This window comes from Corylus avellana, chromosome 2, assembly GCF_965113065.1.
Source record: "Corylus avellana chromosome 2, dhCorAvel1.hap1.2, whole genome shotgun sequence".
Classification (NCBI taxonomy): domain Eukaryota; kingdom Viridiplantae; phylum Streptophyta; class Magnoliopsida; order Fagales; family Betulaceae; genus Corylus; species Corylus avellana.
In genome coordinates, this window is record NC_142491.1 from 14293500 (window position 1) to 14314553 (window position 21054).

The window sequence follows — 21054 nt, forward strand, 5'->3', positions numbered from 1 at the left end:
TGTACGTCTCCTTATTAATTATTTTGAATGAAAGTTTTCTGATTGATTCTAAAAATAATGCATGTGTCCAAACTCAAAACCAACTTTTATTTACATGATTTCTTTTGCGGAGAAGATGGGAAGATCACGTCCATGCTGTCTCGCTTGGAAAGTAGTCAACAAAGGCTACCTTTTGCGCAAATCAATAAAAACATATTGATTTTTTTTTTTTTTTTTAAAAAAAAAGAAAAAAGAAAAGGTAGCACATGGTGCAACGGGGAAAGGATAAAAAAATGTATGTAGCACATGGTGCACATGCATGGTGCAAGGATAAAAAAATGTAGCACATGGTGCACATGGTGCAACGGGAAAGGATCAAGACATCATTCTACCTCGCTAAATGTAACATTTTTTAACGCGCGAGTTGCTCTTATTCTATTGAAAAGTAATGAGCACGTTGCTATTGATAAAGAGGGAGTACTTTCCTATAAACAGTGTCGGTGTCCCATCAACATTATTTATTTCTAGATGGACAGTCAAAATTGAATAAGGAAAAACGATTAGCAAAGAAATGAACGGTTAAGATTCAATAAGAAAAAAGGACATGGTGGGTGACCAAAATTCAGTCGGTGTGCTTGGCAAAGGGCTTTTAAAAAAGAACCAGATCGAAACTGTAATAGATTTGATTTATGTGAGAAAAAAAGTAAGAATATTTTATATAAAAAAGAAAAAAAAAATTGTTTTGTAATGATTTTTTTATTTAAATAGTTATAAAAGAGTGATTAATGTGATGTAAAAAGTAAAAATGTTGAGTGTTGATTTTAAGAGAAATTTTTTTAGTCTTTCAGTCCAATCGGCCCCTTCCTTTGCCAAACACACTCATTAGTGTATTGGTAGGTAGGTGTGCATGCATGTACTGTTATTTTGTTGTTATTGTACGCAACTCGCTCTTACAATAATGAGAAGTGCGCCCAAAATCTTGCCAAACTGAGGTGGCAAGATTTTTTTATTGAAAAAATTTGCTTTCTCTCTCCCTTGTTTGCTACCTTTCTCCCATCTTGGATCTGGAACGTCCATTTTAATATAATACTCCAGATCATTCCACTAATAACAAAATAATAAACTATTATTTACATTTAAAAAATAAATCAAAATTAAAATAATAAAATATTAATAAAAAAAATTAAAAAGAAACAGAGTTGTTGGTCACCACCTTTGTTATTAGTGCAATGTTTTGGACCGTTGGATTAAAATAGACAGTCCAGATCAAAGATGAGAGAAACGTAGCACACAGAGGAGAGAGAAAGCAAATTTTTTTCAATAAAAAACTTTTGCCACCTCAGTTTGGCAAGATTTGGGAGCCAATTCTATAGCTCCCTAGCAGTTCTCTTTCTTTAAATACTGATGAATGTTTCCACCAGCAACCAGTATTGCAGAGTGGGACTAACAAGCGTCGGTCTCTAAACCTGTAAGTAATTACTGCTTCATTTATATATGCATCAATTAATGTTTCCCTTTGCATCAATATATAATATGCGATGAAGTTTTAACTTTTAATTTGATCAAATAACACTTGTACGTTGTGAGTTTTCCCGGCCCAAGAAAGATGTAATGCATGCATGTGATTGTCTCATTATATATGGCTTGTTAGTTCATCATTGGAGTAAGAAGAAAATAATTAAAATCCACTATTTTTGTGCTTCCTATTTAATGAGTTTATGAGTCCTAATTATATTATCAACATGACGACTCTTCGTTTTTAACGACGAAAAATTATGAGTTATTTGTATAATTTTTTTAATCAAATTTTATGTTTGTATAAATGTGTTACGGAAGTAATATAGGGATAAAGTAGGCATTAAATTATAGTAGATTTATATTTGAAATGAATTAGATTTCATTTAGATTAGTTTGTTATTAGTATTTTTAGATTAGGGATATCTATTTGTAATTCAATTATCTAGTTATCCCAGTGTAGGAGTTTTATTCCAAGTCTAAGTCATTGTAATCTTCCTATTTAAATGATGATATTTTAATAAAAAATATCATAAAATTAATCTCAAACCTTGAGTTTGAAAATGGTTTTTTTTTTTTTTTTTCCTCAAAATCTAAAAAGTCTAGGTTACTTAGAATCTAAGGTCTAGATTCCCTCAGAACCCCGTTACGTATTCACGTATCATTTGGCATCAGAGATGCGATCTTGTTCAATGGCAGGCTAGATCGACTTGAACAGCAACTTGGTAACCTCACGACTATGGTTGAAGGCTTTATGAAGAAGATGGAAGAAAATAATGAGAGGATTCGAGAAAAATTGTCTGCATTGATTGCCAAATTTGACGATGGTTCAGTTGATAACAATGATGAACTTCATTGCACAAATGGTGCTATCACCGTATCCCATGCCATCACTGGATTTCCAGTCAACGAAAGACATCACCTTGTCAAACCGCATGATCCATTTCACCACATTGAAGTCTCACCACCACCTTGTGCTGCTATACCTATACAAAATAGCCCACCACTATTCGAAAATAGCCCCATCACCACCAACAATAGAGTCCCAACACAAAGCCATCTACAATTCAGCAACCCACCGCCCAACAAACCCATCTCTCACCGAGAAAATTCATCAACCCCACTTGCTACAGAAGCTATACCTCAGTGACCCATAGAGCAACCATATATCTCCAACCCACACAGAACCGTCAAAGAGAACCGAAGGGTGCAGATTTGGAAACTTGGTGACAAAGTAGCGTTTCCACTGAACGACCACTTAGGAAGAGGATGAAAGGCAAAAGACAAAAAGAATGCAAAATGGGGGCAACATTGGAAGAAAAGAATTTCTAGACCTTGAGGACAAGGTCTCCTTAAGGGGGAGGAATATTACCGAAGTAATATAGGGATAAAGTAGATATTAAACTATAGTAGATTTATATTTAAAATGAATTAGATTTCATTTAGATTAGTTTAGATTAGTTTGTTATCAATTTTTAGATTAGAGATATCTATTTGTATTTCAATTATCTAGTTATCTTCTAGGTTTATCTTCAGTGTAGGAGTTTTACTTCAAGTCCAAGTCGTTCTAATCTTAATAAAAAATATTAGAAAATTAATCTCAAACCTTAAGTTTGAAAAGAGTTTTTAGGTTTCCTCAAAATCTAAAAGATGTAGGTTCCCTTAGAATTCAAGATCTAGGTTCCGTCTGAACCTAAATTCTATCCCGTATCAAAATGTGAACCTTTTTATTTGTCTTTTAAGAAAGAAAAACTAAGGATAACATTTAGGAAGTTGTTTCTAATTTCGCCTTAGTAATGACAAATTAAAAATTTGCTTGGTACGCTGAAATCTGCTCTTAATGAGACTTGGTTCCGACCAAGTCTTCATAAACTAAAAACTTTAGTTGCTGTTGCATGTCGGTGGCATGTGTGCATCCACGAAGGCCGGGCGTCGGAGACTCGGAGGGATGATTTTTTATTTTTTATTTTATTTTTCTAAGTGCTCTTAATGTATTGAATAATTATGAGCAAGTTGCGCTTAATAACGACGACGCAATTCTGAGGCAATATTGGCGCCATGGATAGCTCACCATTTTTTTAAATATATATTTCAGTGAGAAAGTTTGGAGGGCTAGTATTTTTTATGGTGAGGTGGGTACATTGCCTACATGGGTTTGATTAGAGGCCTCATATTCATCTGATTGGAGATTCAAATTGTTGAGATCGAAGGTGATGTGGTGAGTGACACCGGTGTCGAGATAGTAATTGTGAGTTGGATGCAATGGTAGCATAAGCTTTAAGATTCACCAGCAGATTGATAAGCCTGGTCAAACCAATGATAGCATGCTAGGGCGATGTGGCCAATTTTGCCATAAACCTAACACACGTGGGCTGTGTACCCATGTTTGGTTTGATTCGGCTGAGCTTTGAGGCCCACTTGAGGAACCAGAAAAATAGGTGTGACCCAAAGGTCTAGTATGCCCTTGTGATCTATAGCTGCTATTGGAGTGATTGGAGCCACCATGGCCACCACAGCCACGATGGTGATGGGTGCTACAGGCGGCAACATTTTGCGGCAAGAAATAAAGAGTCAGATTCATGGTTGTTGAGGTGCAACAAGGCCACTTAGTTCATTTAGATGACTCTTAAAACATGTTTTGAGATGCGATTTCGAATGCCATAAAAAGAATTAACTTTTCTCACTGGACGCTAATTAGTTTTTAGTTAAGAAGGTCAAAGGCCCGATTCAACAATGAGTTCAATGATAGGTACTCGAGGTTGGATAGTGACATAAGATGGGATATTGATAATGAACTTCAATTAGGGCCACAAGTGAATCAAATTGGGGACAAACCACAAAGACATACGTCTAATTCGTTTTCTACCTTCTTCATTAATAAAATGGTCTATAAATAGACTACGTACAATTAATAACATGATAACATATCAAATATTCAAATAAACCTAATCCTAAAGATTTGAAATCCTATTTCAAATCTAATCCTAACAATCTAATCCTAATGAGTTGAATTAGCCTTATCTTATCCCTATTATTTATGTTCCAACTCAAACTCATCTTATCCCTATCATCCAAGCCGCATCTCATGGGCAAGCAAATGGCCAAGCAGATTGTCCATTTCAGACCTAGACCTGCAAGAAGATATATGGTGAATTCATAGTCATTGAGGGGCTGGCCGATGGTAACAATTGTGGTGGCGGTATGCTTGAGACGGTGGAAGTAATCGGAGATGGTAGAGTTGCCCTTTGGCAGTTGCTAGCAGATAGTGAAGATTAATGGTGATGGCTCGTGAGGTGGAGGTAAAAGTCTGTTCAACAGCACTCCAAAGCTCTTGGGCTATGCGGCATCCAAGCACTTGTGGCAGCAGCTGGTCGGAGATGGTGGACATGTGCGTACTCCAGATTAATTAGTCCTGGCGAAACACATGTAGCACATCAGCAAGACATGATTCATAACTATTACCAGGCACATGTTCCAACAAAATAAAATATTAGCATTTCATATTAAAACATTTAATCATCATTACATTACAACTAAATAAAATATATACTTTACAAAAATTCAACCAAAATATAATTACATGAAAGTTGTGAAAACTTAATTCAACCTATGGAGTAAGTTTCAGATTGATACAATTTTTACTCAAGCACATGCTTTCTTATTATACCTTTGAAGAACCTCTTCAAGTTGTTGCCCAACAGCATCCCAACTTAATAATAAGAGAAGCCTACTATACAATAATTGTAATTGAACTACATCTCTATCTTATATCTATTTCTTCATTATCTTGATCATATTTATCTCTTTCATTCTTCCCTTGGTGCATACGGTTACGATTACCTGTTAGTAAAATTCGCCAAAAGAAAAAAATAAAAAAATAAAAAAAATCAAAATAATGTTGTTTATATGGTAATGTGATAATACCAAAATTTAATAGTAAATTTTAGTACTACTTTCAAAGAATGTAAATGTGAGAGGTACATAGTATTTCCTCTACAGAAATAAAGACAGCTGCATTTCATGACTTTCATATTTCTTTGTAACTTTTGGGATGAGAAAGCTTCTTTCTTTCTTCTTTTTTTTTTTTTTTTTTTTTTTTTAGAATAATAATAAGAATTGACTGTTGTAAAATAAATGAGAATGAAATTTTAAATTTTTTGTGAGAAAAAAGTAAAAAAAAAAATTATTTAATAATCTAATGAAAAGAACTTGAGAATTTTATTAAGAGAAATGAAAAGGATTTGCCAAACACGGCACTGACTAAAAGTCACTAGGAAACCAACAATCTTTCTGTATAATAAAATCAAGTGGCAGCTCAACAATATCTTAGAATATTTCTCCCAGATGGTGCATTTGCTTATGTCCAGACTATAATTGGCATCAGAATTGAGCTGAACCTCACAGAAGAACCAAAATGGTGGTCACCAGCAGAGATGAAGTTCCAGCAACGCTGAAGCCAGAGTATAACAGAGCAAGTGAGTTGAAGGCTTTTGATGACACAAAGCTCGGCGTTAAAGGACTTGTGGATGCTGGGATTACTGAGATCCCTCGCATATTCCATCACCCACCGGACACCTTGGACAACTCATCTTCCGGTGACACCCAGATTAGTATTCCTGTCATAGATCTCCAAGGCATTGACAAAGATGCAATAAAACGCAAGAAGATTGTTGAAAGCATTCGCGATGCATTGGAGACGTGGGGTTTCTTTCAGCTGGTCAATCACGGGATCCCTGTGAGCGTTCTGGAGGAGATGAAGGAAGGGGTGCGTAGGTTTAATGAGCAAGATAATCAAGTGAAGAAAGGGTTCTATACGCGCGACCCCATGAAACCGGTGGTGTATAACAGCAACTTTGATCTGTATAGCAGTCCGGCAACTACTTGGAGGGATTCATTTTTTTGTCAAATGGCACCTAATCCCCCAAAGCCAGAAGACTTGCCAGCTGCATGCAGGTATATATGTGATTTATTTGCAATATATAATCGATCCACTAGAATATTATTGTTGAGATCTGGGCATATAAATTCAATGGAAAAATCAAATTTAGTCTTAAGTTTTTATGTGATTTTAATTTATTCTTAATTCTCTTATGAAGGGAGGCTGCCCGTCTATAATCAAATTTAGTTCTAAGAATATTTTATAATCTCAAATGCTCAACTAAATTATATCACATAATTTTTGAATTAGATGATGTGATATTGATTCGAATTGTGATTAATTAGGGAATTTTGGTCAATGGTAGACTATGGTGTAGGCCGTATGAGTAACACCTTCTCTAATTACTTTTTAATCAATTTTCTTACTTGTCACTAACAATAATGGACTTGCTTGCCCATTTTTTATTTTTAATAAAGAAGTAAAAGTATTAATAAATAATATATATATATATATATATATATATATATATATATATATATATATATGGGTGTAGAGATATACTGGAGCAGTACTCGAAGCTGGTGATGAAGTTGGGGATTTTATTGTTCGAGTTATTATCAGAGGCACTTGGGCTGAACCCAAAGCACCTAAATGAGATTGATTGCAGTGAGGGGCTTGCGATTCTGTGCCATTACTATCCGGCTTGCCCACAGCCAGAGTTAACATTGGGCATAACCAAGCATACAGACCATGACTTCGTCAATGTTCTTCTGCAAGACCACAGTGGTGGCCTCCAAGTTTTTTACCAGGACAAGTGGGTCGACATCCCTCCGGTGCCAGGGGCTCTAGTGGTTAACATTGGAGATCTTCTACAGGCAAGTCTTCTCATTATTATTGTTGGATCATACTTGTGACACCTTATTTCATTTAATTTTAGTAATGATACTTCATATTCATAAAAATAAAAATAAAAAATAAAAAATAAAAACTCCACTTTTAATTTCATACATATCATATGGTCCTGTAATAGGTGCTTCCAAATGAGCTTAATGTGTGATATTAGGACTTGGGATTTAAAGCCATGGTTCAAGAGTAATTTTATAAGTTCTTCTTGTATTATTTAAAAATGAGATGGATTTTAAAATCACCATTTGATCAAAATTTTATCGTAATTTTATTATAAATTCAATAGTGATTTTAAAAGTCACACTATCTTTAGAGTGGCTTCTAGCACTATTCATGGACCGTCAATTTTAATTCCATACATATATACCATGCCACCTTATACCATGTGGTGGCATGTACCTCTTTCTTCTTCAAAAACTTTAGTTTTAATTTAATACATACTTATGCGAAGTGTGAGCATGGGTGAAAGTCCTTAGAGTACGTGAGGGGCAAAAAGTCCATGGCGTGGGCTTGGACAAGAATTGTGGAATAGGGACAAAATTGCAAAAGTGTGAGCCTTGTTAGGGAGATTGATATAGAGGAATCTTTTAATGAACCCATAATATACCATGTTGAGGCATCACGTAACTCAAAAGTCTATGCCTATGAGTTTGGGTACAACTATATTATATTAACCATTCAAACTTGTGAGTCGTGACACATTTCTGATGTGGGACTCATTCTTTTTTCGTACACTGGCACATGTAAACTCAACAATTTTTCCCGCATGTATGAGTCTGTCACCACATTGCTACACTCTCCATCAAATGAAAGCTTTTTTTTTTTTTTTTTTTTCTTATTTATTTTTATTTTCTGGGCTATATGGGTTTGTTCGCACCATGCACCTTTGTCACTACTATGGAGACTTTCATTTAATTTACGTCCATGCCATGAATCTTTGCTCCTTATTCCAAGGACCCTCATCCATGCTCATGCTTTCACTACAAAAATTCAAGGGATTAGTAACTTCCCATTGGTGACGTGTCAATGGCAAAAAAGGTCACTAATGGGTTGGTGACGTGTCATTGGTGACGTGGGTGGCAGGTTAAAAACCCACTGGTCGAGAATGGGAATTGGTGACGTGTGGAATTCCACAAGTCACCCACCAGAAGGTGATCAAGTGCCATATGTGGTACGTTACCAATTATAGGGAGAGAAATGCTAGAGGTCAATAAGTTCTCCATATTTGGTACATATTCTCTTTCAATTTTTTTTTTGTTTTATTTTCCCTTTTTCGAAATATTTTTTAATGGTTTTTTAAATTGGTAACGTGTTAGGAATTAACACGTCACCAATTGGTGACATTTGAAAAAACCTTACACTGTAGACACGTCACTAAATTGCTAGTTTTTTGTAGTGATTTGCACCATTGTCTACTGTGCCACTCCACTTACACTTGCACGTTCATACATGGATTAAGGTAGAATAGATACAATTGGTCTCCCCCTCCAACTTTTTTTATTAGGAAAGAAAAAAAAAAAAAAAAAGGTCAAAAGTTGATTCACTTGCATTTTTGAAGAATCATGAATGAAATACATGATTCTAACTAGCTAACTCGGTTGCGGTGCAGCTAAATTTCTTTTCTATTTGTCAATTTTGATGCTCCAAAATTAAGAATGGTCCTTTCTAATTTACAAGTTTTTTCCCTTTGGTTTTTCCAGCTTATAACAAACGACAAGTTTAAAAGTGTTGAACACAGAGTATTGGCAAACCGGGTAGGGCCACGAATATCTGTGGCGAGCGTCTTTTCCACGGTTGCTCTACCAACCTCAAAACTTTACGGACCCATCAAAGAGTTATTATCGGAAGACAATCCTCCAAAGTACAGGGAAACCACAGTGAGTGACTATGTTGCCTCTTACAAAAAGAAAGGCTTTGATGGGACTTCTGCGTTGCTGCATTTTAAGCTCTAAACTCCGGCAATACAGTATCGGAGATGAATAAATGGCTTGTGAGTTGGATTTACCATATGCTAAGAAGCTTGTGTAGTGATTTTTATGTGCCAAATCAAAATCTTTGCCATTCTGTATCCTTAAATAAATGGGTCTTAAAGTGATAACTTCTCAGTCTTTTATGGCTAATTGGTATATATATTGTCAAAAAGGATTTACTTTCAATGAAGTTTATCTACTATACAATTGTAATTTCTGGAAATGACAAAAAAAAAAAAAAAAAAAAAACATTTTGCTCAACCAAGCAAGTAAACACCATGCATTAATAAGCGTTTTAGATAAATTTATTGAGGTTGAATAAATTAGATATTAGAGTTCTAATTGAGGTTTAATTTACGAATTTGATATACTGAATAACCCCTATCAAATAGTAATTTCAAATATATAATTTTTTTTTTTTCTAGTGGCAATAACTTTATGAAAGTTTTATCCGTTTTTAATACGAGAACTACAGTCCATTTCCTTGCCTAGAGAAGAATTGATAGAGAACCTGCCCCAGCTAAGCCTTCTCTCCTAGCTGCTCAAAGTAAATCATCTCTAGCTCACTCCACTGATTGTGGAATCAGACACGCTCCAGCTCACTCCACTGATTGTGGAGTCAAACAAGCCACCAAATATCATGCTCCACCCATCAAGCCATGCAATCGCCTTGATCTTGGCAATCTATATCTAGGGCTGTTAAGTGAGCGAAGTGTCTCGCGAGTAAGCTCGGGCTCGGCTCGAATATTAAATTAAGCATTTCATGAACATAAATCCTGGCTCGAATATTAAACGAAACAAGCTTGGCTCGACTTCGATAAGCTCGTGAGTAAGCTCGTATAAGGCTCGCCTCGGTTATTAGGCTCGGCTCGTATATTTTTTATTAAGTAACAAATAACAATATATAGTCAACATTACTCATTTACTCAATAATAACAAATATATTATATACCTATGTATTTTCTCCATCACAACATGAGTAACCACTCACTTTTGTTTTTATTAATCATCATGGATGTTCTCTAACAAACTCAACACATCACAATAGAAATTGCTAAGTTCTAAAAATCCATAAAAAGCTTAACTCTTTTTGTTGCAAGATTCATAACCCAACAATACAAAAATTATTTGATAATCAACAAATTTGAGTTCAAATAATTGAAAACTCTTTCAATCAAAATATTTTCACTTTCAATACCTACACATGAAATTAAACTCTTCTTTTGATAAATGAATCAATTATCAGATTTTTTTTTTTTTTTTCCACAACAAAATCTTTCCACTCAAGATTTGATTTCATTTTTCTCATATGCGAATTGCATACTACAAACTCTTATAGTATTTGACTTCTCATAAGTTTAAATACTATTGTTATGATTTTAATAAAATCTTTGTGCAACCATCACGACTCAACCTTTAAGATTGTTGGAAATAATTTTGGATGGTGCACAAATTCTTATTGATATAAAATAATTACAATATAAATATTAACAATAAAATAAATAAAATACAAGAGATGAAAATAGAGTATGGAAAGATCTCACATTAATATAGAATCACGTAAGAGCGTTGTCCTTAAAGGTTGATTCGTGCCTCCTGGAGTGTATAACTCGGTGCGATCGGATCCTTTAGCATGCAACCTTCCAGGATTGGACTATAGCGTCTATCTTCGTTAAGGACGCACTTCCAAATAACGAAGAGTAATAGAATAACCCTTTGATCTTCTTGATGAAAAATCACATAAAGAAAATACAAGAAATAGAAGAGAATATAGGTGGAAAAATCCACTAATTCTATGTGGCTATATTATATATATATATATATATATATATATATATATATATATATATATCCAAGTAAACAAATCATTAAAAATACATAAGAAGATATTTTCTTATAGAAGTCAGTTGTTGACTCTTTCAAAGCTCACAATTAAGTTAACGGTTTTTTTCTTTCTAAAACTTATTTATTTATTTTTTTTGAAAATTAAGCTTGATAATATTTCATAAATAAATCATTGGCAGAGCAATTGCCCTGTCAATACAATATCTCTGATACAAGATGGACAGTCCTCACTCCATACAATATCATTGACCTGTTGAAGGGCCAATTTTGCTAGTCCATGCGCCACCCTATTTGCCTCACGAAATACATGGTTAACTTTCCACTTATGAAAAGCATTTAAGCTCAACTTTACATCATCAATCATGTGTCCAACCATACTAGTATTTAACCCATTGTAATAAAACTTATGATCATGTAATAAAGACCAAAAACAGACATGACAATAATATCATATTCAGGTCTATGATCAATTGACCATGCGTTAAAGACTTGTCTTTAACCTATGAAATAACCAACGGTAAAATTATAACTTAATGACCAAACGGTCATAAATATATAGTAAAGATGATAAAATCCCATAAAAATATTTTAATGCCAACCAGTAAAATATTTGGAATAACTGAAAAATATTGTTAAAACTAATAGCAAAATACTAGATTGTTTGTAACATACACAACATTTTCCTCATCAACTTCTGTCATGATGTTTTTGGGAATTCTCACCTCACGCTATGGAGAAGACCTATTATCATTTCATAACATGCAATGCATTAGATGTTCTTACCCTTTATTTTTTAATTTTATAACTTTTTGGTTACTTTGATAATGTATATAATACTTGTCACACCCAACTCCCTTTCTACGTGGGTGAAATTGAGGGTGTGAACCATACAATACCTTTCCTGCTTCAATAAATTTTACCTTGACAAATGCAGTAGGAATTAACTATATATATATATATATATAAAACTACTACACTAAAACAATGTCATAAATAATTAACATTAACTTTCGGTTGACAAAACCATAATAAAGTCTTGCACATTTGGTTTAGAGAAAAAAAAAAAAAAAGATTACAAAAAAAAAGTCTTGCACATTCCCCATATCATAAACTGTTACACATTACGGTACAAATACCCACTAACCTTTTTTTTTTTTTTGGACGATCCAGTTAGCCTTTTAGAGCCCCAAAATGCAGACGCCACTGAAGCTGGGTCTGAAGGTTCTCATTCTTTTGTTGGGATGATCATTGCTCAAAGACCCCCCATTATTTTTCAAGTCAAAGCCTCCCTCATAAAAGCTTGAGATTTTGCGGTTCCTTTCGACTTTCAAACCACCATCAATCCTTTTGAACTGAATGATCTTCGTTGATTGGTTAAGTCAGAGATGCCTTAGCACCTCCTTTTGCTTGGCGGGCCTCTAGCCTCATGGGGGGGCCGTTTAGGCCTCTTGGCGCTTGTGCAGGTGTGGGGCTTTCCTTGGGCCTGTGAGGCAAATGGGTTTTCTTTGGGCCTGTGAGGCGAAGCCCATTGTCACACCAATAGCCCGCCACTTCCTTGGGTCACGATAGTGGCTCAACGGGAATTAATTTCTTTTATTTGTACCATTAACAATGTTATTATTGAAAATAATTTTTCAAATCATTTTTAAGTGCCTATTTAGCAGCATATGTGCATGGTTCCATAAAAACTTTATGATATGCAATTTAATTTTAATTAGCAAACATTCTAGCATGTTGATTTTATAAAATAAAGATTGATTTTTTTTTTTTTTAAAGAAAAAAAAAAAAAGAAGACCTGGACCTTGCCGCGCACATCCATAGGTATTTTTGTCACGGTTTGCTAAATTCCAAAAAATAAACCCTAGACTATTACAAATTTTCCAATACTCCGATCAGTTTCTTATAAATTTTCCAAGAGAACACAAGTCCATCCCCTTGCCCCATGCCAGTGAAAATCGCCGCTCAGTTTTCTGGAAGAAAATTCAAAATTCTCTTTAATCCTTTCATATCCCAAGATCCTGAAAAGCTCAGGAAACAAGTGGTTTACCAAGTTTTCGCAATCCCAACATATATATATATATATATATATATTAGCTTTCTACTTTTTCTAAATTCAATTCCATGTTTTCTTTAAGTTTATGATTGTACGGAATGTCCGTTTTCAATGAACTAATGCAATATTTTTTCATGTTTACATGCAATTAATATGCAACTTTTACATAAAATCATGAACTTATGATTTTCTTTTATACATAAAACATCATGTCAGACAGCCTCTCTTTAGCCTCTCTAGCATCTCTTTATATTAAAGTTATTTTTGAAAAATTGTAGCAACTATTGTATTATATATTTAAGAAAAAACTTAATAAATTTGCCCTTGTGGTTTAGGATATATAATTGGCTTAAATTAAGTGCTTTCCGTCTAGTTTAACAATTGGATTTAACGGAATGTGAAAAGTGTACAATTAAATGATAGTGTGAATGGGCATTTGTTTATTTTAACAAGTCTTGCTCTAAGTCCTCATCCAAGTTTAGGTCTATGTCAACTTTGGTCTTTCTTTACCATATACACTTCTAGCATTTTATTTATTTAATAAGAAAGCTTCCAAAGTGATAAAAATCAGGAGGTAGCTGGGCCTACGGTGGTATTTTACCAGTTTTCAATTTTTGTAGACACTTGTAAAATTTAAAACATAGTTTTTTGTGCTAAAAACAGAAAATGTGGTTACGGTTAGCGGTTTTAGCCAATAACTGCTAATTGTAACTGTCTAGGCGGTTAGTAAAATTGGCTAACCTCAGCTAACCGGCAATTAGTGGTTAATAACCTTAATAATCACAAACTGCTTTTTAAATAATTTTTTTTTTCTTTAAAAAAGTTGAAAAATGAAAAAAAAAAAAAAAGACGTTTATATAGTAATACGATAATACCCTACTACATACGACATCATTTTTAGATTTTTATATATATTTAAACACAAAGCGATGTCGTTTCATGTATTATATATATATATATATATATATATATATATATATATATATATATATATATATATATGCGGTTAGCGGTTTTTCTCTAACCGTATTCAAAAGGGGTTAGCGGTTAGTGCAGTAAGCTGTTAGCAGGTGATTAATAACTGACCGCCTATTCACCTCTAGTGGGTATCTCACCAATATTTTTCACGGGATCAGATCCAGCTTTGTAAAATAACTGAATATTGTGAGATGGGCAATCAATTTTTCCAACTGAAAGCATCAAGTTATTTAGAGAATTTTTTTTAAAGAGTGTAGCTTCATAACAAGTCAGATGCATAGGCACCATTAAGGGCTGTGGTTCAATAACCTAAGGAAATAGCAAGTGGTCAAGGCTTGTACTAGAGCGTAGTTCGAAAATCCGCAACATATACTTGATTAGTATTAGCCGCCCTAAATTTTCATTGATGATTTGGTTGGGCTAGGTCAGGCTATGAGTCAATCAGACTTGAGGGAGCACCTGCAGTTTCTCTTGTGCAGCTCCCAGTGGGTAGGTGCTACTATGGTCACGCCCAGGTAGAAATAAAAAAAGTCAGATATGCAGGCCGATACAATTAAACTTTACTTATTTTATGAATGTTAAATTATATTTCATATTCTACGACAGGAATTGCGTTCTTTATTGAGATGTTATTTTGAAAAGAAAAGTTTGAATTTATAAAATATCTTACAGAGGTCTTGATCCGAAAAAAGAGAAAAGAATTGTTGCGGAAAGTAAATTTTATGTTAAAAGTAACGATCATTTTTCTGAAAGCAGGATTTGTTTCTAAAGATTTTATTTTTCATTTAGAGTTTCCTTATGAAATTTCCAAGAGAGAAATCAACGGAGAAGAGAAGCAAACTTTAGAGCTCATAATGTAGCAAAGCTAGCCGTCTGATTAAGTTTGGACGAAGGATTTTCAAAGTTGTATTTGTGATAATGTACTATCAAAACAATCTGTACGTCTACTTAATTATTTTGAATGAAACTTTTCTGATTGATTCTAAAAGTAATGCGTGCAAACTCAAAACCAACTTTTATTTACATGATTTCTTTTGCGGAGAAGATGGGGAAGATCACGTGCATGCTGTCTCGCTTGGAAAGTAGTCAACAAAGGCCACCTTCAGCAAATCAACACATAATAAAATAGATAAATAAATTGTAGCACGTGGCTCAATTAATGGGGAAATGAAGACATCATTTTACTCGATGTCTTCTACCACGCTAAGTGGAACATTTTTTAACGAGCGAGTTGCTCTTATTTTGTTGAAAAGTAATAAGCAAGTTGCGTTTGATAAAGAGGGAGTACTTCCATATAAACAGTGTCGGTATCTCATCAACTTTTTTTATTTCGAGATGGATAAAGAGGGAGTACTTCCATATAAACAGCGTTGGTATCTCATCAACTTTTTTTATTTCGAGATGGACGGTCAAAATTGAATAAGGAAAAACGATTAGCAAGGAAATGAACGGTTAAGATTCAATAAGGGAAAACGACATGGTGGGTGACCAAAATTCAGTCAGCTGATTTCAGTGTGCTTGGCAAAGGGCTTTAAAAAAGAACTTGATCAAAACTGTAACAGATTTGACTTATGTGAGAAAAAAAGTAAAAATATTTTATATAAACAAAAAAAAAAAATTGTTTTGTAATGATTTTTTTATTTAAATAGTAATAAAAAGTGATTAATGTGATGTAAAAAATAAAAATATTGAATATTGATTTTAAGATGAATTTTTTTAGTCTTTGAGTCCGACCGGCCCTTCCTTTGCCAAACACACCCATTAGTGTCATTGGTAGGTAGGCGTGCATGCATGTACTGTTATTTTGTTGTTATTATACGCAACTCACTCATACAATAATGAGAAGTGCACCCGAAATCTTGCCAAACTGAGGTGGCAAGATTTTTTTATGAAAAATTTTGCTTTCTGTCACCCCTGTATACTACCTTTCTCCCATCTTGGATCTGGACCGTCCATTTTAATTTAATGGTCCAGATCATTCCACTAATAAAAAAATAATAAACTATTATTTACATTTAAAAAATAAATCAAAATCAAAATAATAAAATATTAATAAAAAAAATTAAAAAGAAATGGAGTGGTTGGCCACCACCTTTGTTGTTAGTGCAATGTTTTTGACTGTTGGATTAAAATAGACGGTCCATTTCGAAGATGGGAGAAAGGTAGCAGACAAGAGGAGAGAGAAAGCAAATTTTTTTAATAAAAAAACTTTTGCCACCTCACTTTGGCAAGATTTGGAGCCAATTCTTTAGCTCCAGCTCCCTAGCAGTTCTCTTTCTTTAAATAATGATCAATTTTTCCACCAGCAACCAGTATTGCAGAGTGGGACTAACAACTACAAGCGTCCGTCTCTATGCCTGTAAGTAATCACTGCTTCATTTATGCATCATTAATGTTTCCCTTTGCATCAATACATAATATGCGATGAAGTTTTAACTTTTAATTTGATCAAATAACAGTTGTACGTTGTGAGGTTTCCTCAAGAAAGATGTGAAGCATGCATGCATGTTTTATTGTAGATCTCTTTATACGGTTTATTCATTAGATCATCATTGTCCACTTCTCTCTCTTTTGTAGAGAGAGAAGCTCCTCCTTCTCTCTAAGAGAAGCTTTCCACCTCCTTGTGAGGTTCTCCTTCCACCTTGTGTGGCTGCCTGAGGGAGGAGGGATGGAATTTTTTCCCTCCCTCCTCCCTTCCACCCTTGTTCCCCTTCATTTTCTTCTCTTTTTTCTCTTGTTTTCCCCTGTTCTCTCTTTTGTACACACACTCCGGAGCGTGGACAGCTGTCATCCACGCATGGCTCCTGCGCTCTGTCCTTCGCCCGCCTACCTCCACCCCTACCGGTATTTTGCTCCTTTGATTTTGGTCCTCCAGTCTCCATCACCGGCGTGTGTACTTCACGCTCCGGTGAGTGGTTTACACTCGCCGGCCCAAAATCTCGCTCCATCGCTAATGCTGCTGAGGGGTTTTTGCTTTATTTATTGTATTTTGCTTTGCTTTGTATCTTGTATTTCTGTTTGTTGTGTTTTGTTGTTTTTTTGTGGGTATTTATCTCCATGAGCTACTCTAGTTCGATATTTTTGTGGAGATTGCTTCATCAACCGGAGATTAGTTCTTCCCTACAGCAGGTCCAGATGGGAATTCAGTACCTCTCCTTCAATAGCTTCCTTTTAGAGGGTGTTGTTTCAAAGCTAGTCAGATCTTTGGCTTGCTTGAAATACAACTTTGATGGTGCCATTTCTTGGTTTGTTGACCAAGATCCAGAGGACCGGGGCCATTTTTTGGCCAATTTCCTATTTGTTTGTATTTTCTGCACAGTATTGCTGTTTTGGGTTTGTTGTTGAGGAGCTAAATCCTTTTTCGGTTTTTTGATTCATGTACCCTTTCCTTATTTGCTAAAAAAAAAAAAAAAAATTAGTTCATCATTGGAGTAACAAGAAAGTAATTAAAATCCATGCTTCCTATTTAATGAGTTGATTAGTCCTAATTATATTATGAGATAGTGTAAAAAACATTAAAAAAAAAGAAAAAAAAAAAAGAAGAGAGAGAGGAACAAGGTAAAATAGTCCAAATAAAAAATATAATTACAATTTTACCCTTCTTCTATAACTAACTTGGTTGAAAACATGGTCGCCCTTCATTTTTAACGATGAAAGACCGAGAGATGAAACAGATGGGGAAAAAGTGTGCTGAGTCTTGAAAGTGAGTTTCAGGGTTACTTGGCAAACAATTGTTGGATCCTATGATCAAACAATTTTGGCTCACATAGGGCAATTAGAATTGAACATAAATATATAGTTAAAATATTTGCGTATTTATGATTAAATAATTTCTTAAAATATTTATACATGTATATAATTTAGTATGCATATTTTTTGGCCTAAAAATTGAGTTTGATGTTAGGAAATTAATCCTATTTTCCAAGACCCGTGAGATGCGAAAAATAAGAAGAATGCGGAATAACAAAGATAAGCAATCACACACGACACAAAGATTTAAGTGGTTCGGCTTAACAAGCCTACATCCACCGGCGGAGACGACCCGGAGAAAATTCACTATCAAAAGATGAGTACAAGAGAGTAACAGGGTGAGAAAACCACTCAAACCCAAAGCCCCAAATACACCCAATTCTCACTTTACCCAAAGGAGAATAATAACAAAAAAGGGAAAAAACACTCTCTTTCTTACTCACTTTTTCTCTCTTTTTTCTCCTCCCTTTGGTGCTTCACGTTTTTGGCACACACACAAATTCACCTTGTGCTTTGTTCCTTATATAGAAGCTTTAACTCTCCTTTTACATGTTGGTCTAGGACTCCTACTATAAATCAAACAAGGAGTCCAATTACACATAGGAGAAGGACTCCAAATCAAACTTGGACAAAAGTCTCCTAAACCCAAAAGGAGTAAACCGGTTGAACCAAAAAACCTCTCCTACTTGAAGAAGGAGACAAAATATTGGGTCCCACCATGACTTTTAATTCAAGTCATACTTAACAATCTCCACCTTGACTTGAATCCCATCAAGTCTACCAAAACGTGTCTCGTCCGATTGTCTCCGCCTCAGCCCCCAAGGGCAATCACACTCTACAAGTGTCACTCAAGTCCAAGTACCTCTTGAACTTGAGCATAGGACTTGGTTTAGACATAGCACCATGCCTCCCTATCTGTCCTGTCGACCATACAGCTTTATCCGATGACTCTTTCTTCCTGTAGACCCATCTACACCCTTTAGCCTTCTTTCCTTTGGGTAATTCTCCAGATTCCCAAGTTTTACCTCTCCGTAGTAACTCCACCTCTTTCAGTGTACTATTCTGAGTAGACGATGGATCTCCACTACAAGCCGTTAGAGCAAAAGAAACCATATCTTCAAAGCCATACCTCTTTGTTGCTTTTCGATCCTGTTTCTCTTTGCCTCTTGCTAAAGAATAAGACTCTTCCCGGTGCTGTAAGTTTCTTGAAGATTTTCTGTCATCACATTCATCCGTGAGTGAACACTGTTTATCAAGCTCCACCTCCACGAATTGTTTCTCTTTCTGCACTGTACTTTCAGAAAGATCATCTAAGTTAACAAACTCAAACTTCTTCGGTTCCTGCTCTGTAACTTCAGGTTCTGCACTTGACCCATCCTTGTACATAGCATACTCATTAAAAGTCACATTCCGACTTCTAATGATCTTCCGATTTTGATCATCCCAAAATCGATAACCAAAGGCCTCATCTCCATATCCAATGAAGAAACACTTACTAGATTTACCATCTAGTTTACTCATAGTATCAGACTCAACATGGACGTACGAAGCACAACCAAAAACTTTCAGATGTGAAAGATTTACCTCTTTTCCACTCCAGACTTCTTCCGGTAGTCTATGGCTCAGGGGAACGGAAGACCCCCTATTTATCAGGTATGCAGCAGTGCTCACTGCATCAGCCCAGAAAGTCTTTGGTAACCCAGCATGCAACCTCATACTCCTAGCACGCTCATTGAGAGTTCTGTTCATGCACTTAGCCACGCCATTCCGCTGCGGCATTCCCGGGATAGTTTTCTCCATTCTAATCCCATTCACTGCGCAAAACTGTTTAAACCCCCTGTCTTCGTATTCTCCTCCATTGTCTGATCTCAAACGCTTGAGCTTCAAGCCCGTTTCAATTTCAACCATGGCCTTCCATTTCTTAAAAGTATCAAATACATCAGATTTACTTTTCAAGAAATAAACCCATACCTTCCTGCTTGAGTCATCAATAAATGTGATGTAATACCGCGAGCCTCCAAGAGATGCCACTGGTGCTGGACCCCACAAATCCGTGTGTACCAGCTCCAGCTTTCCAAGCTTAGGTGCTTTGCCAACTTCCACGAAACTCACCTTCTTCTGCTTCCCTATGATGCAGCCTTTACACAAATCAGAATCAACTGACTTCAACCCCAGTAGTTTCCCTTTTGACATAAGTACCTTCATCTCTTTCTCGCTCATGTGCCCAAGCCTTAGGTGCCATAGTTTTGAGTCAGCATCTGTATCTGCAACAGCAATTGTATCCTTGCTGTTCGTCGTCATATAGAGAGTACCCGTCTTATGACCACGAGCCAAAATCCTAGCTCCCTTGCTGACCTTCCACTTTCCACCGTGGAAATGAATTGAATGCCCTTCCTCATCAAGCTGTCCCACTGAAATTAGATTCTTCTTCAGCTCCGGAACATGCCTGACCTTCTGTAGCTTCCATACCGAGTCACTGTGAACTCTAATGCGAACATCGCCTAAGCCCACAACATCCAGCGCCGTTCCGTCAGCCAAATATACCTTCCCGAAATCTCCACCAACATAGTTCTCGAGAATTTCACGGATCGCTGTCGTATGAAAAGATACTCCTGAGTCTAAGACCCAAGAATCAAGGGGACTGTCAACAGATAGAAGTAGGGCATCATATACTTCTTTTGTCACTACGTTTGCATAATCATTCTTAGTCTCCTTCTGCAGTTCCCTGCAATTCTTCTTGTAGTGGCCAGTCTTGCCACAGTTCCAACACTCAGGTTGTCGGCCGAATCTGAATTTGCTTCTCCCTTTTCTGGACTTTGATCTGCCTTGACCAGAGTTTCTATCTTGTCCTCTGCCCCGAGTCTCGAGGTTTAAAGCAGCACCAGAACAAGAGGCTTCACCCGCATCTTTTCTGCGAACCTCTTCACTGAGAATCAAATCCCTGACGTCTTCATAGCTCAGTTTACTCTTTCCTACAGAGTTACTCACAGCCATCCTCACTGCTTCCCAGCTATTTGGCAAAGATGCCAAGACGATCAACGCGCGAACTTCATCATCAAAATTAATTTCCACCGAGGACAATTGATTTGTGATGGTGTTGAACTCATTGAGATGATGTGCCACCGAAGCCCCTTCCGCCATCTTTAGGTTGAACAATTTCTTCATCAGATGCACCTTGT

The 21054-nt window shown here is 35.7% G+C and overlaps 1 protein-coding gene across 1 annotated transcript; it reads left to right on the forward strand.

Moving 5' to 3' along the window:
• Positions 1–1432: 1432 nt before the first annotated feature.
• On the forward strand, positions 1433–9377 carry LOC132167983 (1-aminocyclopropane-1-carboxylate oxidase homolog 1). Its single transcript, XM_059579039.2, has 4 exons — positions 1433–1447; positions 5879–6447; positions 6927–7248; positions 8980–9377. Exons 2-4 carry the CDS (start codon positions 5909–5911, stop codon positions 9229–9231), a joined length of 1113 nt encoding a protein of 370 aa, XP_059435022.2. The 5' UTR covers positions 1433–1447; positions 5879–5908; the 3' UTR covers positions 9232–9377.
• The last annotated feature ends 11677 nt before the right edge of the window (positions 9378–21054 follow it).

What these genes read in the sequence shown, in the direction of transcription:
- LOC132167983 (XM_059579039.2), top strand. Translation starts at nt 5,909, where the DNA reads ATGGTGGTCACCAGCAGAGATGAAGTTCCAGCAACGCTGAAGCCAGAG. An exon ending in GACTTGCCAGCTGCATGCAG is followed by an intron (nt 6,448 to 6,926) that starts GTATATATGTGA and finishes ATATGGGTGTAG; the next exon opens with AGATATACTGGAGCAGTACT. An exon ending in ACATTGGAGATCTTCTACAG is followed by an intron (nt 7,249 to 8,979) that starts GCAAGTCTTCTC and finishes TGGTTTTTCCAG; the next exon opens with CTTATAACAAACGACAAGTT.